Below are 18,680 nucleotides of genomic sequence, written 5' to 3'. Positions count from 1 at the left end.
TATCAGAGCGGCTTGAAATTAAAATATTTTTCTCGTAGGTATGCCATTTGATGGTTTCCATTTTCGAAAAAAAACGACGACAAATTCCTGTTTACAGGGGACTTTGACTTGAAATTTTCGTGGCACTTTTCTAAGCATCTTCTCGTCACAGCCGTTTGAAATTTTAATATATTTTTCCTGTAGTATATATAGTGGGATATGTTTTCTGAAATTCCTGTCTTCCGAGGAATTTGCTTATTTCATTATTATATTTTGCAAGTTAAAATTTTTGTCCAACTTTCTCAGCAACTACCCATCACAGTGGCTTGAGGTTTTAGCACAATATATTCGTACTTAGGTATCATGTCATATGGTAGGATATATTATCGGAAAAAACGACTACAACTTTCTCTTAATCAAGGACTTTATTTTTTACTTTATATATTTTGAAATTTGACATTTTTCTCGCGCTTTTTTCTGCAACTACTTATCACAATGGCTTGAAAATGTAAGACATTTTCCCGTAGTTTTATACGGGGATCCATTTTTGGAAAAAATTGACAACAACTTCCTGTTTACCGAGGAATTTGTTTTTTTTTTATTCTTTTGACTATATGGTAGGACCAAATTTTGAACAAAATCGACAACAACTTCCTGGTTATTGAGGACTTTGTTTATTTTCCTTATATAGTGGTTGAAAGCGAGGGTATCACTAGTGAGCCGTCGCTCACAGATTTCTTGTTTAATTTTTTTCAAAAAGAGCAGTCCTGACACCTAGATAAAACAAATGGGAAAAAATTGCCACAACTTTTTTTTCTACTTTTCAGACACATACATGTAGATTTGATGATACTTATCTAAAAATATGCATGTTAAATCAATCACCCATTTTTTTCTGTTTCACCAATTTCACTACAAAGCATTTGCGTCTGCTTATCATAGGATTGAACCAAATATTTTTACACGTATGTCTAAAAGGCTTTAAATTAGGGTTCTCCCAAAGTCATATAAGTGCATTGTAGGCTTTTGTAGCTAAACAACTGTTAAATCCAGTCAAAGCTTGTAAATTTGCCTTTTTGCTGTCTAATTACCATCAGTATGAATTAAATGACCACACAATCAGGCAAGAGCATCAACACATCAGTCAATATCCGTAACGATATCGTTTATGAATAAAACTTCGCCGGTGGTATTAGTATATATCTCGTAGTTGACGATCTAGTGCAATCTGCTGAGATTCTGAACTCGGATTTGGAAAAGATCCATGGATGGGCCCATACCTGATTAGTAAATTTTAATCCTCAGAAAACGGAGACTATGTCTAATATATCGCAAGGCAAATAAGCCTTTTCATCCGAGCCTCAAAATTCAGATTCAGGAGGTACCAAATCATAAACACCTCGGAATTATCTATCTCTAGCAACGGTCTGTGGCACGACCACAAACACGCTGTTGTCAATAAGGCTTATCGTCGTCCTAATATCCTTCGAAAATACCGGTTCACTCTTGACAGATATTCTTTGGAAAAACTCTACATGTATATTCGACCAATTCTTGAGTATGGCGATGTCGTTTAGGACAGTAGTAGCATCGGTCTAGTAAACAAATTAGAGGCTGTCCAAATCGAAGCAGCCAGGATTGTTACGGGGGTACTAAGCTTTCTTCATTAGATAAGCTATATCAAGAAACGGGTTGGTAGAAATTGTTTGACAGAAGGGATGGTCATAAGTTAGTTCTTTTTCATAAGATGGTTAACAAACTTGCACCACCATATTTACAAAACTTGCTGCCTAATTCAGCCGAGAGCCGGCATACATACAACATATGAATATTTAAAACTGTCCCTCGAGTTCGTTTCCAATTGTACAGTGAATGTTTTCTTCCATCGACTATTAAACTTTTGAACAATCTGTCTACGCCCGTTCGCAGTACCGATTCTATAAACATTTTTAAAAAGCATGTTAAGAGGAAGACAAATAAGCCCTCGGTTTATTACTATGCAGGAATTCGACAAAGTCAAATGCTACACGCCCGCTTGCGAATGCACTGAGCCTCGCTATCGGAACACTTAAATGATCGTAATTCGGTCGGTTCTCCCCTCTGTTCACGTGGACAAACCGAGACTACAACGCATTTCTTATTGTATTGTAACCGATATATAAATTTGAGACAAAATACTTTTCTGTCCGTTCCATTCCCAGTTGCATTAGATGTTAATGTTCTACTTTTTGGTTCTAATAATCTTTCTGACGAGCAAAACAAATACCCATTTCTTCAAGTACATAAATACATCATAGATAGCAAACGGTTCACTTGATATGCACTTCAAAACCTGTTGTAATTGGTTTTTTTTTCTTTTCTAAAATTGTATTTTTTCTACTTCCTTTTCAATTACTATAAAACCATATATTGCATAATTCAACGTATGTATTTTTGTGTAATCTTGAGCATGATTTTGTACATGAAATTTCTCTTGACTGCTGAAGGAGACGGAGTAGTCCAACTGGTAGTAGGACATATTCTGAGTTCTATCCGATTAATTACCCGAATTACCTAGATTCTGTCACCTCTATAGTACTAAATACAGTTGCAAACAGAATCCCAATAAGAAGCAGTGCTGAGAGACTGAAAAGGGTATTCAAACAACTTGTATCTTTCAGTACTTTTGGATTCCATATACTCGATGGCTAAATCAGAGAATTAGCAAGTCCCATTAACTGCATTGGTGTGAAATATTCCAAATGAACATAAACTGAAGACTTTTGGTGAATAAAATCTCTACTAATTAACTAAGACAAGAAATAATACGTTACACATTTTTCAGTTATTAATTGTTATGTGTTTATGTGTTAAGACAACAAATAATAATAGCAGTAATATCAATATAATTATTGAAACTGGGCTTGTTACAATGATATTAAAACTGTTTACCAGTAACATTATGTGAAAAGGAGCTTTGTGCAGCATGTTCGTTGGTACATATGTATGACATACAATATCTATACAATATCTATACTTCAAACCTTCTTAAGTTAGTAACCATGACTACAATCATGTTGTAAACAGCAAAAAAGGACAAAGCATAAGAAAAGAGCTAAATTATAGTTATTTATCTATTTATAATAAGGTAACTCAATGCAATGAAGACAACAGTTACTGTACATAGATAATTTAAAAAGTTTTCCATAATTACAAAATTTTATGAATTAAATCTGATTTAAAATATATTGATTGAAATAATACAGGTACTTCAAAGTATTGTATATGACTTTAAGTTGATGTTCATTAAAAAGGTATTTGGAAAAAGGAAATGAAACATTTGTTCAAAAGTATCATATAACAGTACTATCTAGTGAAGTAGACATTTTTTTTTACAGAAGTAGACAATTATCTAAATGGTATATTATAAAACCAAACCAGTAATATTCCTGAATGATGCACCATAGTTCCACAATTCAGCATTACATTTTCGCAGAACTTTGTTTAAGGCTGTTTATCATCTAAATCTTGGAAAAATCCGGCAAATTAAATAAAAAACATATGAAAATTGACATGATGATGAAGGGTGATGAGAAGGTACTAATGAACAGTGGCCACAGGTGTAGAAAGAAAACTTAAGACAATCAAAACTTTTTCGCAACTCCTGCAGGATTCATGAAGAAAGAATAATGTTTACATTAGGGAATGCTTTTATGAAGTTACCAGTCTTTAAAAAATTAGTAAAACTGTTCCCCGAATGGCGTCCCGTACAGCTTCAGCAACTCTTCTCCTTAACCTGACAACCCACAAGTTTCTCTCAAATATATTTTACAATCCTAGGGTCCCTTATGATATTGACCTGCAGGGAACCAGTGGGATTACGCCTACAGTCACGTGAGAAATTAATACGCATGGTATGGTTGGCGACTGTTCGACTGTCACCACGTAATCAATCATGCCGATGAAAAAATTCGTAAAGTAAAATAGTGAGAACGTATTAAACGGAATTCTAAATGAAATGAAAGATGAAATGAAAAATTTCTCTTGCATGCTGGTTTTGATAAACTATGTATTTTATGGTTATTTTTAATCCTTTCCATTTCACGTTCCACTATTTTCCATTGACTATGGTCTGTGCCTAGAAACTTGATCGCGGATGGCTGTGAGTGCTACTCTAAAATATGATATCGCTTAACGAAGCGAGATTTCGCGTGATGCCTAGGTCAATTTCAGCCACTATCGTGGCTTCATTGACAAAAAGCGTTTTTATACTCTAGCGTTTTCTTTGTAATATTTGTTTACATTGCCTCTTGATGCAGTACCATATTGTCGCATTTATTATCTTGTCCTGCATTCCATTCTACAACCTACATCAATGCTTACTATTATTTGCTTAATTACCAAATATCGTCTGCTTTTAATCATTTCATATGTATCAAAATATGGTTCTGTTTATTATTTCTGTTTTCTCTGATGAAATATTTTACGTATAATTAGCTTTTTATGCGATTTTCTGTTCCACTTGCCATTTTGTTTATTTATGTATTTGTTTATAAATTTGTTTTTTCTTAATCAAAATTTTTATATTGGAAAGAAAAAATAATAATTCCTAACTTGAGCCCAAAAAATTGTTACTCTGCCATGGACAGAAATAAAAATATGATTCAATATTCCTTCCCATCACTTACTATGTAGATATTCAAATAATTTATTTAACTCTGGCAACTGCTGGGGGAAAAAATAAAAACATAAAATCCGAGGACTCCCCCCCCCCGTCCCAAGAAGAAAATGGACTGTTGCTTAGCATGACTCAAAGCATGTCGTTCACACCGACAAACTACAATCCAATACAAAATCAACTATGGTACATTATCCGCGCAGTCATTCTCTTAATATCTAAAAACATTCAGAATTCTCTTGTTTTAATTACTATTTAGTGTAGTTGATTTAATTTGATATAATTTTATGCATTTTCTGAAATCATTTAAATCGTAATTGAACGTACTTATACTATGCGTACCTGTGTCTTTATGCAGAGAATCTATAATTAACATTAGCACTATTATTATTTTTATTTCTTTACAGAATTAGCAATCATGTATCGTTATGACGCCCTTGGTTTGTCGCCGCTGTCACCCTTTAGCGAAACATCTAATAGCAGTATAGACGATACACTGAATATAGCATGGTAAGTTGTAAAACTTTACTTAATTTATTTTCAATAGACAGTCTTCATTTCCTTTTGTTGAATGTATGAAAAACAAAAATGTTAACCCAATGTTAAATTTCAGGACAATTTAAAGCATATGCTGCTCAGTATAGTCGGATAAACGGATGGGCATTTCTATCTAACTGTTATATTGCATCGTGCTTAAACAAGCTTAATTGGTTTTACGAAATGGAATATTTCACAATCTAAAGCCTTTCTTTACTACTTATCTATAGACAGATCACATTTTTAAATGTATGGGGAAAAACACAACAAATCTTTGCTTTGTCTTTACAGAAAGGGAAAAAATTAACACAAGTGTCAAGAGAGTTCATACAAAAACCAGACAATGAGTGGCACATGACAATTTAAAAAAAAAACAGTAATCCATTTCATATCACAAATGCAGTTGAAATACAGTTGAATGCAAGTTTTTGATTAACGATTAAAGAGAAATAATATAGAAAGCATTGAAATCCATTGAAGAAGGGGAGATAACAATTAATTTGAGTAAAACTTGGTTGTTTTGTGAAGAAAGTTGAAAATCAATTTCTGAGTTGTACATTGTCTATTTAAAACACTTTGACATACATATGATGTATGCATTACATTAGAACAAAAAAAAACAAAAAAAAAATCAGTGGGATAAAAAATGCCAGGCCTGCTTGATTTTTATATGGACAGCCTCTTAATAGCGTCTCTGCATTAAAAACACCGTTACGTCTAGTATTGTAAATCCAATTCCGATGTTGCGTAACTAATTGGTCCCAGTATTTTCTCCTGATACATTTGTACTTGTAGGGAGGCGATAAGTCACCTGGTAAAATCACAACGCTGGTATTTTTTTAAAAATTTATTATCATACTAACGACGTTGTTTGAAATTCTGTTAAAAATAAGGAAAAAAATCTTTTTGCTAATAAAACTGTGTCACAAAATCGACGTATGTTTGTTTGTTGAGGTTTAACGTCCGAGCAGCAATATATATTCAGAGAAAATCGACGTACTTTAGTTAACCGTTAATCATCATTATCAACACGCCAGGTCTCACTAAACATACAACCATAATCAAGTCAATGTCAAGAATTTATGTCAACACGAAAAAAGTCGCTATATCACAACAAAAATAAGTCATTGTTGCAAAGTCAGAAATATTTTAACAAAATTAAAATGTGATTTGTGTATTGAATAAAATGGGGTGGGGGAGGGTGTCCAAGATGTTGTTGATCAAATATTCGGGACGACAAAACCACATTACATAAAAGAGTGTAACATATTTTCAATGTTTTGGGTTTTGTTTTGTTTAAACATTGAACCTGACAGGCAAATTATTTCTAGTGTGGTGAATCTATATCAGCCGTCACAACATTTTTGGAATCAATAAGAAAATGTTGGACAAAAAAGAAGAGAAAAACCAACAAAAAAGGTTGAACACCAATGTCGTACGCTTTCTTGAACGTTCTTAGAGCAGTCAAGCAAAAACTCTTATTTCATATCTACTCAACCTTGACAAGATCATTGCATAAACAAGAATTGTGAAAATGCAAACATTGCTACGTCATTCTTGTACATCCATAGGGGCGGATCCAGGATTTGTGTTTGGGGGAGCGGGCGTTCATTGAATTAAATGGTGCGCAAAGCAAGGCAAAAATATTTATGGGGTGAAACTTGTGGTGAAAATTTTTTTCTTACCGATTTAGGGGGTGGGGGGAGGGGCGTACGTCCGGTACGCTAGTCCTTGGATCCACGACTGATCCACCATTTCGACAATAAGGAACCAAATAAGTCATTACTAGCATAAATGTTTTTCCGTAAATTTCATTTAATTTCACGTACTGAACAATTGATCCATCTTAATAATACTTGATTTTATTTTCAGTCAAACAGTTTTGTTACCAGACCAACCAACAGTCACACCAATCTCTCAACAAGATGCAGACAGTAACCCAACATTAACATCACCTAGTGCACTCAGTGATAAAAGGTGAGACTTCTAGTTTCAGATGTAACACGGATTCTGATTGGATAACCAAAAAAAAAAAACGTACCTAATTTAGACGGAAAGAATATAACATTCATTCCATAAATATTTTTAACATTTTACTGTTACTAAGTGTCTCAGATAGAATTTTCAAATCATGCCTGACTTGTCACATAACCATGCAGAATAGTTTTTCATACGGGGGCTGCGATTTTGAGATAAAATTGATGATAGATTATATATGAAATTGGCACTTTGCAAGAGTTATCGTTCTTCATTTGACTTTATTCGGTTGATTTAAGCGGGAGATGACAATGATTTTCTAAACAGTGCAGATCTAAATGCAGAAAAGATTATTGTTACGTGAAAGTAGAGCATATGTAGATTGAAAAAGGATCGTTTGTTTGGTGCATTTTTTTTTCTTCACCATGAATCACTGAACAATTGGCAGTGTCTGAATTCTATGTGGACTGGTACTTAATTGCATACTTTGTAGAACACTTTTATGCCTTATACTTTTTAAACGAACAATATTTTCTCTCAAATCACTACAAAAACTGCCAAATGCACACGCCACGCAAAAAAACTCTGCTTGCGTTTAAGTTGAAGGACCTTTAAATAAATTCCGGTTCTCTGCAAAACAAAAACTATTTGTATAATTTAATTTTGACCTATTATACTCAATGACAATTTTAAAAAAAATACATTAAACGATGAAATAAAAACTTGCACTTTACATGACTTAATAACTACCGGGCAATGATTAAATTTCCTCGAGAAGGAATTGAAGGAGTATCTATATTTAATTTTACACGGTTGAAAAAAAAAAACAAACAAACAAAAAACTTGTTGTATTTAGATTAAGGGAAACTACAAATCGTGTTTCTTAAAACTGTTTAATATTCTCTAAGATATATTTCATCGCTCAGTTCTTAATTATTGACTAAAGAAATGTTTGATAATTACAACAACAAGCATAAGTATTTCGTGCGTTTGAGTATTTAAGCGTTGTTTACAAATGGGAAAAAAAAGAGAAAAAAAAGAACGCACATTTAATGCATTACATTTTTCGAGCAAATTTCATATCACAAGTAGATAAACGTATGCATTGTGTACTCTATGATCGCTCATTTTATTTATTTCAGTAGCCAATCGTCAGATTCCACCAAATCTAACTACCAGCGTTACCCTAAACCACCTTACTCCTACCTCGGTATGATCATCATGGCAATTCAGATGTCACCAGACAAAGCCCTTACCCTATCCGAGATCAATCAGTCTATCACCGACATGTTTCCGTTCTTTAGGGGGTCGTACAAGGGCTGGAAAGACTCTATTCGCCACACTCTGTCTAGCAGCCCATGCTTACAGAAGGGTCCCCGTGGTCGTACAGCCAAATGGATCGTCAACCTTACTTTAGCTCCAGAGTCAGCACTCCGCAGACAGGAAACTGCAGTATCCAGGTCAACCTATTGGCCAGAGACGATATGCGAGTATCTTGGTATTCCTGAAATCGCTATAACATCTCCCAAGATCCACAGATCCATGCCTGTCCTAAAACCAGTCAACACCGACTTCAGCATTGACCGCATACTGACTACAGAGATTGTCGACGACACCAGACCACTTCCTTCCCTAAAGAGTCCACCTGCCTTCAATAAACTGTCGCTGAAGATGAAGAAACGTCAGAAGACATCAGAAGTCCGCCAAGAAATGTCGCCACTGTACAGACTTGTCAAAGACTCAGCATCTAAGTGGGGTGTTTCAGAAGAAACAGCTGTCCAGCAACTCACCGTCCTATGTCAGATTATGGACACGTCTTCAGCCCTGTCCAAGCACAAAGACTCGTCTTCTACAGTTTGTCGGAGCTTCAGTCAGGTTAACCCAGTCGGTTTCACAGACAGTCAAGTAACGCCCACTTCCGCTTCCACATCCACCTACAGTCAATGGAATCAACAACACGCTCAGTCCATCATCAACCAGACATCAGTTTCTGTACAGCACCATCAGTACTCTCAGCATCCGAACTTACAACAGCAGCAACAACTAAACCAGTACGTACAGTCATACTTTCCCTCTCAGCTCAGTACATACCAGACAGCTTATGTTATGCAACAGCAGCAGATGTACCAGTATCAGCTTCTCCAGCAGCATCAGGCACAGTGGTCCGGTGGTCACTATGGTTACCAACAGACAGCTTACCTTCCGTGTCAGGACAACGCAGCGCCGATAGACCTGTCTCGTCAGTAAGTCTATGCCTACGATTAGAATCGTTCCAAGACATCTGAACACTGATATTTGACTTTCCATTATCAAACAAACGTTTGAACACATATCGTACCGTGTAAAACGTTTTAATTTATTCCGTCTCTTAGGCATACTGTATGTGTAATATTTGTACACGAATTTTTATTACTAGTAATAAAATGCTCTTATTTAAATAGATTTAATATTATTTTGTTTAATTTTCTATGGTACTTTGTTAAAATGGAGTATGCTATTGAAAGTTACATCTACCAAAGTAATCTGAAGTGTACAACTTGTATTTAATAGATAATTATACTTATAAAGTTCTAAAGAAAGTTAAACGCACCATATCATAATTTCTTTGAAACATACAAATGCCGTCTTACGAATTACATCTACGAGTCAACTGAAAATTCGTTGAGTCATTGGCAACAAAATCTGTAAAAAAAATCTTCCAATATTTCAATTCTGATTTCTGTAAAATTAACACTGAAAAAATGAAGCGGTTATGTCACAAATTCATGCAACATATATCTTCTTATTATTAAAGAACAAAATGTACGGAAGCGTATTAGTGCCATTAGTGTTTTTCAATGTCATTTACAGAATTAGCTCCTTTAATTTAGAATCTTTAGTTCATTCTATACGATTTATATCTCTTAAGAGCAAGAATTCTATGAAAATCCACGTTTCTGTATACTTTTAAATATTAATAGTTATCGTTCTTGATTTGTTTTGATTTGTGTATTTTTTATAGTAGATAAATGCATTTATTTAAAATACAGATCTGAATACAGAACGGACTATTCACGGATAAAGCATTGTTCTATGGGTTTTCTCACACCATGATCATATCTCTACCTTTTGCATTGTCTGAATTTTATATGGACTAGTACTTTAAAACATTGCACAGACAAAATAGAAAACAAATATCGTATAACAACAAATTGTGTATGCATCTTATAATATATCAAGTACATGTATACACTGTAGATGCATCATATAGAAGGTAAATGTAGTAATCTGCCATAGTAGCGATTTTAAACAAATACCAAGGGCGGATCAAAAGATCTTGAAAAGGGCGGTGCAGTGGGTTCCCGGAAGAAAAAAAAAATTCTATCCTGCTTTTTTTGTCGAAAGAAAAAAATATTATTTTGAAAATAAATTAAAAAGATATTGGCTTTATATCTAACTCTTGAAAATTTCATTCCGGCCTTTTTATTTAAAATTTGATCCTAGCCTCATAAAAATAAACTGGACGTTCCAAAAGCCAATATGGCATGCACATTTCGCAATGGGGCGCCTCATACACATATAGTGGATCGATGTTTCCTAACAGGTATATGCACGGAATTTGTTACCCAAAACATCATCTGATTTCCATTCAAAACTCTTTGGTGTTAGTTAAAATGAAACAAAGTAGCTTTTAATTGAAGCCCTTTTCTTGGTAATAAAAAGAGAGAATAAGGATTTTTAAGATAAACGTTTGTAAGAATAAGTCAAAATTGGAAAAATCAGAAACATGCATGTCAAAACCCCATTGATCTGACAATATGATTTCACTCAAGGATGTTTCCTTTATTTGAAAAGGTCATTATTTCATCTCTGTATCACTGGATTGGCTCAGAAATTTTTAATAGAATCTTAGAAAAAATGATTTGTCTGTGCATTTCAATGAAATTGTAATGGTGTAGCATGATTTGGAAAATCTTGTCTGCTTTCTTGATTCTGATGGTGCAAATAGTCAAATTACACTATCAAAATGATGCTTTCAGTGGTGGTACATTCAGGACACGGATTTCGTAAGATATTCCTTAAAATTCGGTGTATACCTTGCCCTCGTGCGCTGGAAATAATTGGTCGAACGTTCGACACATAATGCGTGTCCTCAATGTACCCCCGTAAATAATAATAAAAAAACAACATTTGACCAGGAGTTCCTGTAGCCTAAACGTTTACAAAATAATGTAAGCACTCCTAACAGGCTTCATCTTAGAAATGTCATTATTAGTAAAAAGTCTAGACAGGTCACTTCAAGATAAAAGACACATGAATTCTACGACGTTACGTAATCCAAATCATGTAAGAAGTCTTGTGTTGTGACACGTTCATTGACCATATAAATTTGAAATCTTGTCGCCAAAATCAGAAATAAAGTAAGGCGCTATAGCTGAGGTAAGAATTAACATATGGATTTTTTAATAGTGTAAACATATTTTATTTGTAGAATAACATGCAAAAGGATTAGATATTATTCTACGAATTAAATTTTTATTTATGACTTGACAGGTCATTGTAAGATAAAACCGACACACGAATTCTACTGCGTTTAGGAATCCAACTCATGTAAGAAGTCTTGTGTTGTGACACGTTCATTGACCAAATCTTTATTTGTCACCAAAATCAGAAGTAAAGCTAGGCGCAATAGCTGAAATAATGACCTACAGTTCTTTTATTTATACATGTTTCTATCGGGTTTATTGGCAGTAATGAACAACTTTATATGAGGTACAATTGAAAGTAAAGAAGAAACTGTTTTATTTTTGGGGGTTAGATGGGGCTACATGTACGCTCATTTTTTTAAAGAACTGGAATGATAAAATGATATAACCAAAAGCCCCCTCATGATACCGTACAGTGGCGGATCAAGTGGGAGGGTGCAGGGAGTTGGCACTCCTCTTTTTCATTAGAAAACTTGCCATTTTCATGTGTAAAATTGACAAAAATGGTAAATAATGTCCTAGCAACCACCATCTAAAAAAATAAAACACCAACTGGCTACCCAGCTTTTTTTAAAGTGTCCGGATGCACACCTACCGTAGCCCTATTCAGTGTGGAGGTCATGGTTTTAACAAATCTGCTATACCTCTGAAACATTTGATAATAAAAACCAAGACAAAGCCCGGTTACAAAAGGTTTACGGAAGAAAATAAAAAGTAAGTAAAGTATTATAAAAAAAACAGTTCAGGTAAAAGTACATTTTTAAAAGTACCAAAACTACCTCCATCAAAAACATGTGACTTGAGGTAAAATCTAGGCAACTCATTTATTTTTACAATGCTTATTTATACGTTTCATTGCCCATCAATGGATTACAATCTAGATTACATTCATGTATATGCAGGGACACGCCATACCAATAAAACACACTTTTCTTAATGCTTCGCCCAGTCCTTGTACCTGCTCTTGAAATGTGAACACGATATACAGCCAAAACAAGAAGACGGATATACCATGTGCCATAAATAAATACATGAATTATCATACTATATTTCTACACATTATTAAGTATTTGAGAGCTTAACAATTCTAAACGTATTTCATTGTCTTCAGATGAAAATGTCCGACCTGAAAAGTATGTTATTGTCAGTGCTGATGATAGCCACAACTCAGAGCAAAGTAATTAGCGATCCACCGATATGGCCGAATGCATTCTCTGTTGATTTTCAAGAGGATCTATATTTATCCATACTTAGACTTTCTCGTAACAACGGGACGTGGTTTTACGATTACACCAATGGGCGGGCAAGGTATGACCACAATCGAGGACAACGTAATAATTTTTGTAATGGACAGCACCTTAGTGACCATGACACTAAAGCTCCTTGTAGTCTTTTGTTTACCAACCATAGTAACATGTATGTATTCTACCCAGAGGCAAAGACCTGTTGCATTTTGTGCGGTGAAAAACAGGGATGCACTATTCTAAAGCCAAATTGGTTATCCAATGCTACATTTACAGGCCAGAAAACTTTTAATGGAGTTAAATGTAACGGATGGGCGAAACCAGGACATGTTTTCACGGATGAATTGTACGTGAGTGATAAAGGGGTTCCTTGTCAGTACCATGAAAAATCATATGAAGGTGATATTATTCATACACTGACATTTAACCAAGCGACATATAAGGTCGGACAATCCGACAGTGCCACATTTGAAATTCCAACCTATTGCAAGTCAACTTGTCCACATCCGTATCCATGACAATCCAAAAATTACTAGGCGCCATAAAAATAGACTGGGGCGACTGTCTTTTTCAGATCGAGTGTGAATGAGTCAAACAGAACAAAATACGGATTCAACAAACATTTCCTTTTAAAGTGATGGTTTCTTTGAAACTAAATGCAAATTTTTCATGATTTTGGATTTATACCAAATAATAAACACACTATATGCTATCGGTAAATAATTTATGGCATAAACATGTCTGGCTAAGCTAACTTAAAAAAAATTGTTAGTATAAATTCAATTGGAAGTAACGAATGGATGTATTTATAAAAAAAAACCAAATATACAAAACAAAAACAACAAAAACAAAACAAAACAAAACAAAACAAAGAGTAATCAAGGCAACTAAGATTATAGCGGTAATCAAAGGATGTAATACAGGGACAAAGACCAGACATGGAAAACAGACATACAACTAACAACATAAAGTAACTAAAATCATACATACAAAGTAATATAAGTAAATGAGCAACTCTGACTCCACTAAAAACTGGGAGCATGGACCATGTGCACCGCTAGGGTAAGCGTCCTCTGCTTTTCTAGAAACACCCGACGAGTTGCTCATAAAAAGTCAAGTCCGCGGTAGACAAACGAGGATAGGAAAACTATGAATCAGTATTCATGGTGCAGATGGATACACCATTACGATCTATACGAGTTCATGATGACGACCATAAAACTTCTGTAGTGATGACTTCAATCTTGTAGCAACATAACCCTGTTCCAGAAGCCTATTTGTTAGAATTGTAGAGCGATACGAAAAGTCTGCGTAGTTTCGGCAAGCTCTGGCATAACGTATGAGTTGTGATATGTATTGTAGGATTTCTGTTCTACGACAGCAGATAGAACAGATATCCTGACAGATCCTGACAGGGTCTGACAGAGGCTGTCCCGGGTCGGGACACATTTTGCCCTATTCCCTGACAGATCCTAACAAAAACTGTCCTGGGTCGTGACAAAGAAAATACGAAAAGCTGTTCTAAACTGTCATACCCCTGGACAGTTCCTGACATTAAATCTTTCAGTTATGTGTGACGTAATTTAGAACAGTAAGTCCACGATTAATAAATGAAACTGAGTGACTAATGTAAATAAGCTAATCCTTTTAGGAAAAACGTCTTGATTTCAAAATTTACATTGAATTTCCAATTATATATCATGTATATAGAGCTCGTCATGATCACCATCCCACAATCACTCAATCGTTGTACGTTCATGTTCAAATTTTTGTCGATCACGGTCCTGTCACTCAATCAGCGTTAAAAAAAATCATCATTGGTTACATGTGTAATTTTTTGCCATTCTCTCATACAGATGTAATATTAATTAAATTCAATTATTCAATTATAAAATTCAAGGCCTTTGTTTCCGTTTTAAGTGTAAAAGTGGTAACCGATAAATTTCAGATGTTTGGTTATTCCCACGAAGTTCAAATTGACAGAGTACTTTTTGAGTGAAAGCTACTTTTAATGAAATTAGGGTCACAAATCATTCTAAAAATGTTAAAATTGGCAATTTTAACAGTAAATGTGTGACTATTACCTAAATATTTCGGTCAAAATTCTTTGAAATGCCACTTTTAGCAACGAATATGAGTGTGAACACTTCATATTTACCTACATGGTTTTATATGTGTAAAATGTAGAAACCATTATGTTAGTTTCATATTAGGAATAGTGCCTACACTTATAATTTCCATGATAGTTTAAAATTAGTGACTCAAATGCCAAAGTTTTCAATATTACTACCATGTGGTGGCTGGAACACATTAGTTTGAGTCAAAATTGTTTATAAACGTCATATTCTTGCAAAATGTATGAGTGTGAGCACTTTTAATTCCCACGAGGGTCTAATATTAATGACTAAAATGTAAATTATTTCAGTATAATTAGTATATAGGGGCTGCGACATATTGATTTGAGTCAAAATTCTTTAAACATGTCATATTCTTGCAAAATGTATGTGTGCGCACACTTTTAATTTCCATGAAAGTCTTAAATTAATGACTGATGAAATGCAATTTGTGTTAATATAACTGTCATACAGTAGCTGTGACAAATTAATTTGAGTCAAAATTCTTCAATAATGTCATATTCTTGCACAATGTATGAGTGCGAACACTTTTTATTTCCATGAGACTCTAAAATTATTTATTAAAATGCTATTTTTTGTAATATAACTACCATTTAGGTGACTGCGATATATATATATATATTTCAGTCAAAATTCTTCAAAAGATGAATATATACATAAGTCAGAAATATTTAAAAATGTCATATTCTTTCAAAGTGTATGAGTGTGAACACTTTGAAGTTCAATAAAGGTATATATATATAGAGTTACTCTGTATCATACCGGTGTCTAGATCTGCAACCAAAAGAATTCAGTCTAATATCTTTAAAGTCAGGATCGTAGCAGGTACGACAGTTAATGATTTTTGTTGGTACTGCATGTCATACATAAAATTTGGGTGAAAAATTGAAAAACATCAGGGCTTCCTTCCCGTTGTACGAATCGGGAGTCGGGTGCTACGCTTTTTTTTCGGAATCACGTACATGTACTGTATGTAATTCAGCCAGAGAAATATTCTCGAGCTTATTACTGTCAGAATATATCAGGAAATCTTCTAATCCACATATCTGTTCTACCTGTAACAGTTCCTGACAGGAGGGTGCCAGGACCCATGACAGATTATGGCATAGCTTGTCCAGAGCCCTGACAGACTCGGACATTGTGTGTAGCGGGTCAGAACAGTTTCGGACAGTTTAGAACTGTTCTATGACAGCTAATTCTGACAAGAGCGAAGAGAGGTTAGAAGTAATCGCAACTGTAGCTGTTTCCCTTTGCAAAATTTGGAAGGATTTAACTCGGACGGGAGCTGTTGTCCAAAACGTAGAAAAAATAATTTATTCTATAATGTCATTAAGATTAATAAAGGATGCTCCTGAGTATTTACGTGAACTCATACTTCCTAGTATTCAAAGTCTGAGTACATACATATCACCTTAGAAATGGTAGTGATACATGTATAATTGCACCATTCTGCAGACTATCAAAAACATATGCATCCTTCATTCCATCCACTATTCATGAACGGAATCACTCGATATTTCGACAAGAAATTCAGAAACTATTTTAAATTTCAAACTAAAACAATATGTATCATTTAATAAGATTAAAATTCTATTATACTTATCGTGCGGATCTAGAAGATTAAACGTATTGTTAATGCTGCTGCGATGCTTCATTTCATTCCTGAATAAGAACACTTTTCGTGTCAACATCATTAACATTTGTAGTTGTCAGCTCGAGAGAGATTCTTACAACTACAACTACTTCCTTGAATGCCACTGGTATACTTACGTCAAAATCTGAGAAGCCCCCCGCCCCCCCCCCCCAAAAAAAAAAAAAATAAAATAAAATAAAATGCATGGTAAACTTGGACTCTCGGTCTAACGGAAATAGTTGATCAGAACGAACTAGTTTTTAAACACGTCTATGAATATATCAAGAAAGTAAACTGGATAAGTAGTTGCTAAATGTCTGGTCTTAAAGACATCGTCATCTTCAACATCATCACCAACATCTTCAATGTCGCCATCGAAATGAACATCTATATATGGATGTATTTTTTCTTAGCCTTCCTCTCCTGATACAATGTTTATACAGATGTACATGTTTGTTATGCTCGTATTATTGTCAATAATGTTATATTGGAGAAGGCTACATCAGTTGGTACAACGTTTATCAGATCCATTACTTTAAAAGTAATAAGATATGTTTAAACTAAATCGTGACGTGGTTTTATGATTTCATCAATGGGAGAGCAAGGTACGACCACAATCGGAGTCAAGGTTATATTTTTTTTAGTCCTGGACAAAGCCTTAGTGGCTATGATTCGCGTAATCATTGCAAAATGTATGAATCCTTACCAGAGGCGAAGACCTCCTGCACTTTGTGCGGTGAAAAAGAGGGATACACTATTCTTTAGCCAAACTGGCTATTACATGCTACATTTACATGCCAGCCTGAAATCTTTTGAGGGAGCTAAGGGTATGGACAAAATCAGGACATGTTGTACATAAGTGATAATGGCGATCCTTGTCAGTATGACGGAAAATAATATGAAGGTGGCATTGTTCATATATTGAACTTAAACTAAGCGATATATAAGATCGGACAACGCCATATCTGATATTCCAACACACTGCAAGTCAATTTGCCGACATCCGTATCAATGACAATACACCAAACATGCGCCATAAAAGTGTGGAGTGACTCGTTATTTTGTTTGATATGCGTTCATTCATACTCCCTGACAGATCCTGCCCATTGTTTTGCTTCGAGCACTGTTCACATCATTTGATTTTATATTTTATCAAAATAAAACTGCGCTTCCTCGATCGTTATTACTATAAGGATAAGAAAGCGATTATTTATACGAAAAACAAAATGATTCATAAGAAAGGAGTAACTCACTAATCTGATTTTTAAAAAAGATAGCATATTATACAAATGACATATACAAACAGTATAATACAAATGAACGAACAGGGGAAAAAAGAAAGAAGAAATATATTATTCTTACTAAACGCATTTGCTTTTTTGTGCGACGAAGTACTGTATTATCATCCATCAAAAATGATAATACTGACAAAAGAACATATCAACATAAAACAAAAACCACAGTTGCAAAAAATACGAACGGTTCTAACGGCCGTGTTTACATCATGCGAAGAAAAATCATTTTGAAAGAGGAATCAGGGGAACCAAGGTTATAGCGGTAATCAAAAGAATGTAATCCAGGGACAAAGACCAGACATGGAAAACATACATACTCAAGAAAGAACATAAATTAACTAAAATCATACATAAAAAGTAACAAAAGCAAATGAACAAATCGGACTCCACTAAAACTGGAAGGATGGACCAGATGCACCGGTAGGGTAAGCGTCTTCTTTTCTACAAACACCCGTAAGTCAAGTCCGGGATAGACAAACGAGGAAAATAAAGGTCTACCATAATAACATTTAACTAGTATGAATAACTCAACGCTGTTGAAGAGATACTGTAGAAATCATCACCCCCAACGAGAATAATTCCGGGAAAGGGAGCGTTAAACGTCCAGCCATGCGATAAAGGGATGTGACAAAGGTTAGCCATATCATACTATAGTATTACTACGTAAGGTTTTTGACGTGTTGTTTTTCAGGGTTTCAACACTTTTTTTGTTTCTTTGTATACTAGGGAACTAGTCGGTAGAAGGGCTATATTTTTT

General features: G+C 34.6%; 2 protein-coding genes across 2 annotated transcripts; both read left to right on the top strand.

The window, feature by feature from the left end:
* Positions 1-5,054: 5,054 nt before the first annotated feature.
* Positions 5,055-9,397, top strand: LOC148616983 (uncharacterized). The gene is made up of 4 exons (XM_088585100.1): positions 5,055-5,146; positions 7,046-7,150; positions 7,495-7,516; positions 8,243-9,397. The coding sequence occupies exons 1-4, from the start codon at positions 5,055-5,057 to the stop codon at positions 9,395-9,397; spliced, it is 1,374 nt and encodes a 457-aa protein (XP_088441226.1).
* A 2,026-nt stretch (positions 9,398-11,423) lies between these two features.
* On the top strand, positions 11,424-13,572 carry LOC148616982 (uncharacterized). Its single transcript, XM_088584188.1, has 2 exons — positions 11,424-11,569; positions 12,728-13,572. The coding sequence occupies exon 2, from the start codon at positions 12,728-12,730 to the stop codon at positions 13,376-13,378; it is 651 nt and encodes a 216-aa protein (XP_088440314.1). The 5' UTR covers positions 11,424-11,569; the 3' UTR covers positions 13,379-13,572.
* The last annotated feature ends 5,108 nt before the right edge of the window (positions 13,573-18,680 follow it).

Source organism: Perna viridis, chromosome 5 (genome assembly GCF_037379345.1).
Source record: "Perna viridis isolate PV_CMFRI_1.1 ecotype Kerala chromosome 5, ASM3737934v1, whole genome shotgun sequence".
Lineage (NCBI taxonomy): Eukaryota > Metazoa > Mollusca > Bivalvia > Mytilida > Mytilidae > Perna > Perna viridis.
This window is presented reverse-complemented; position numbering and strand designations above follow the sequence as displayed.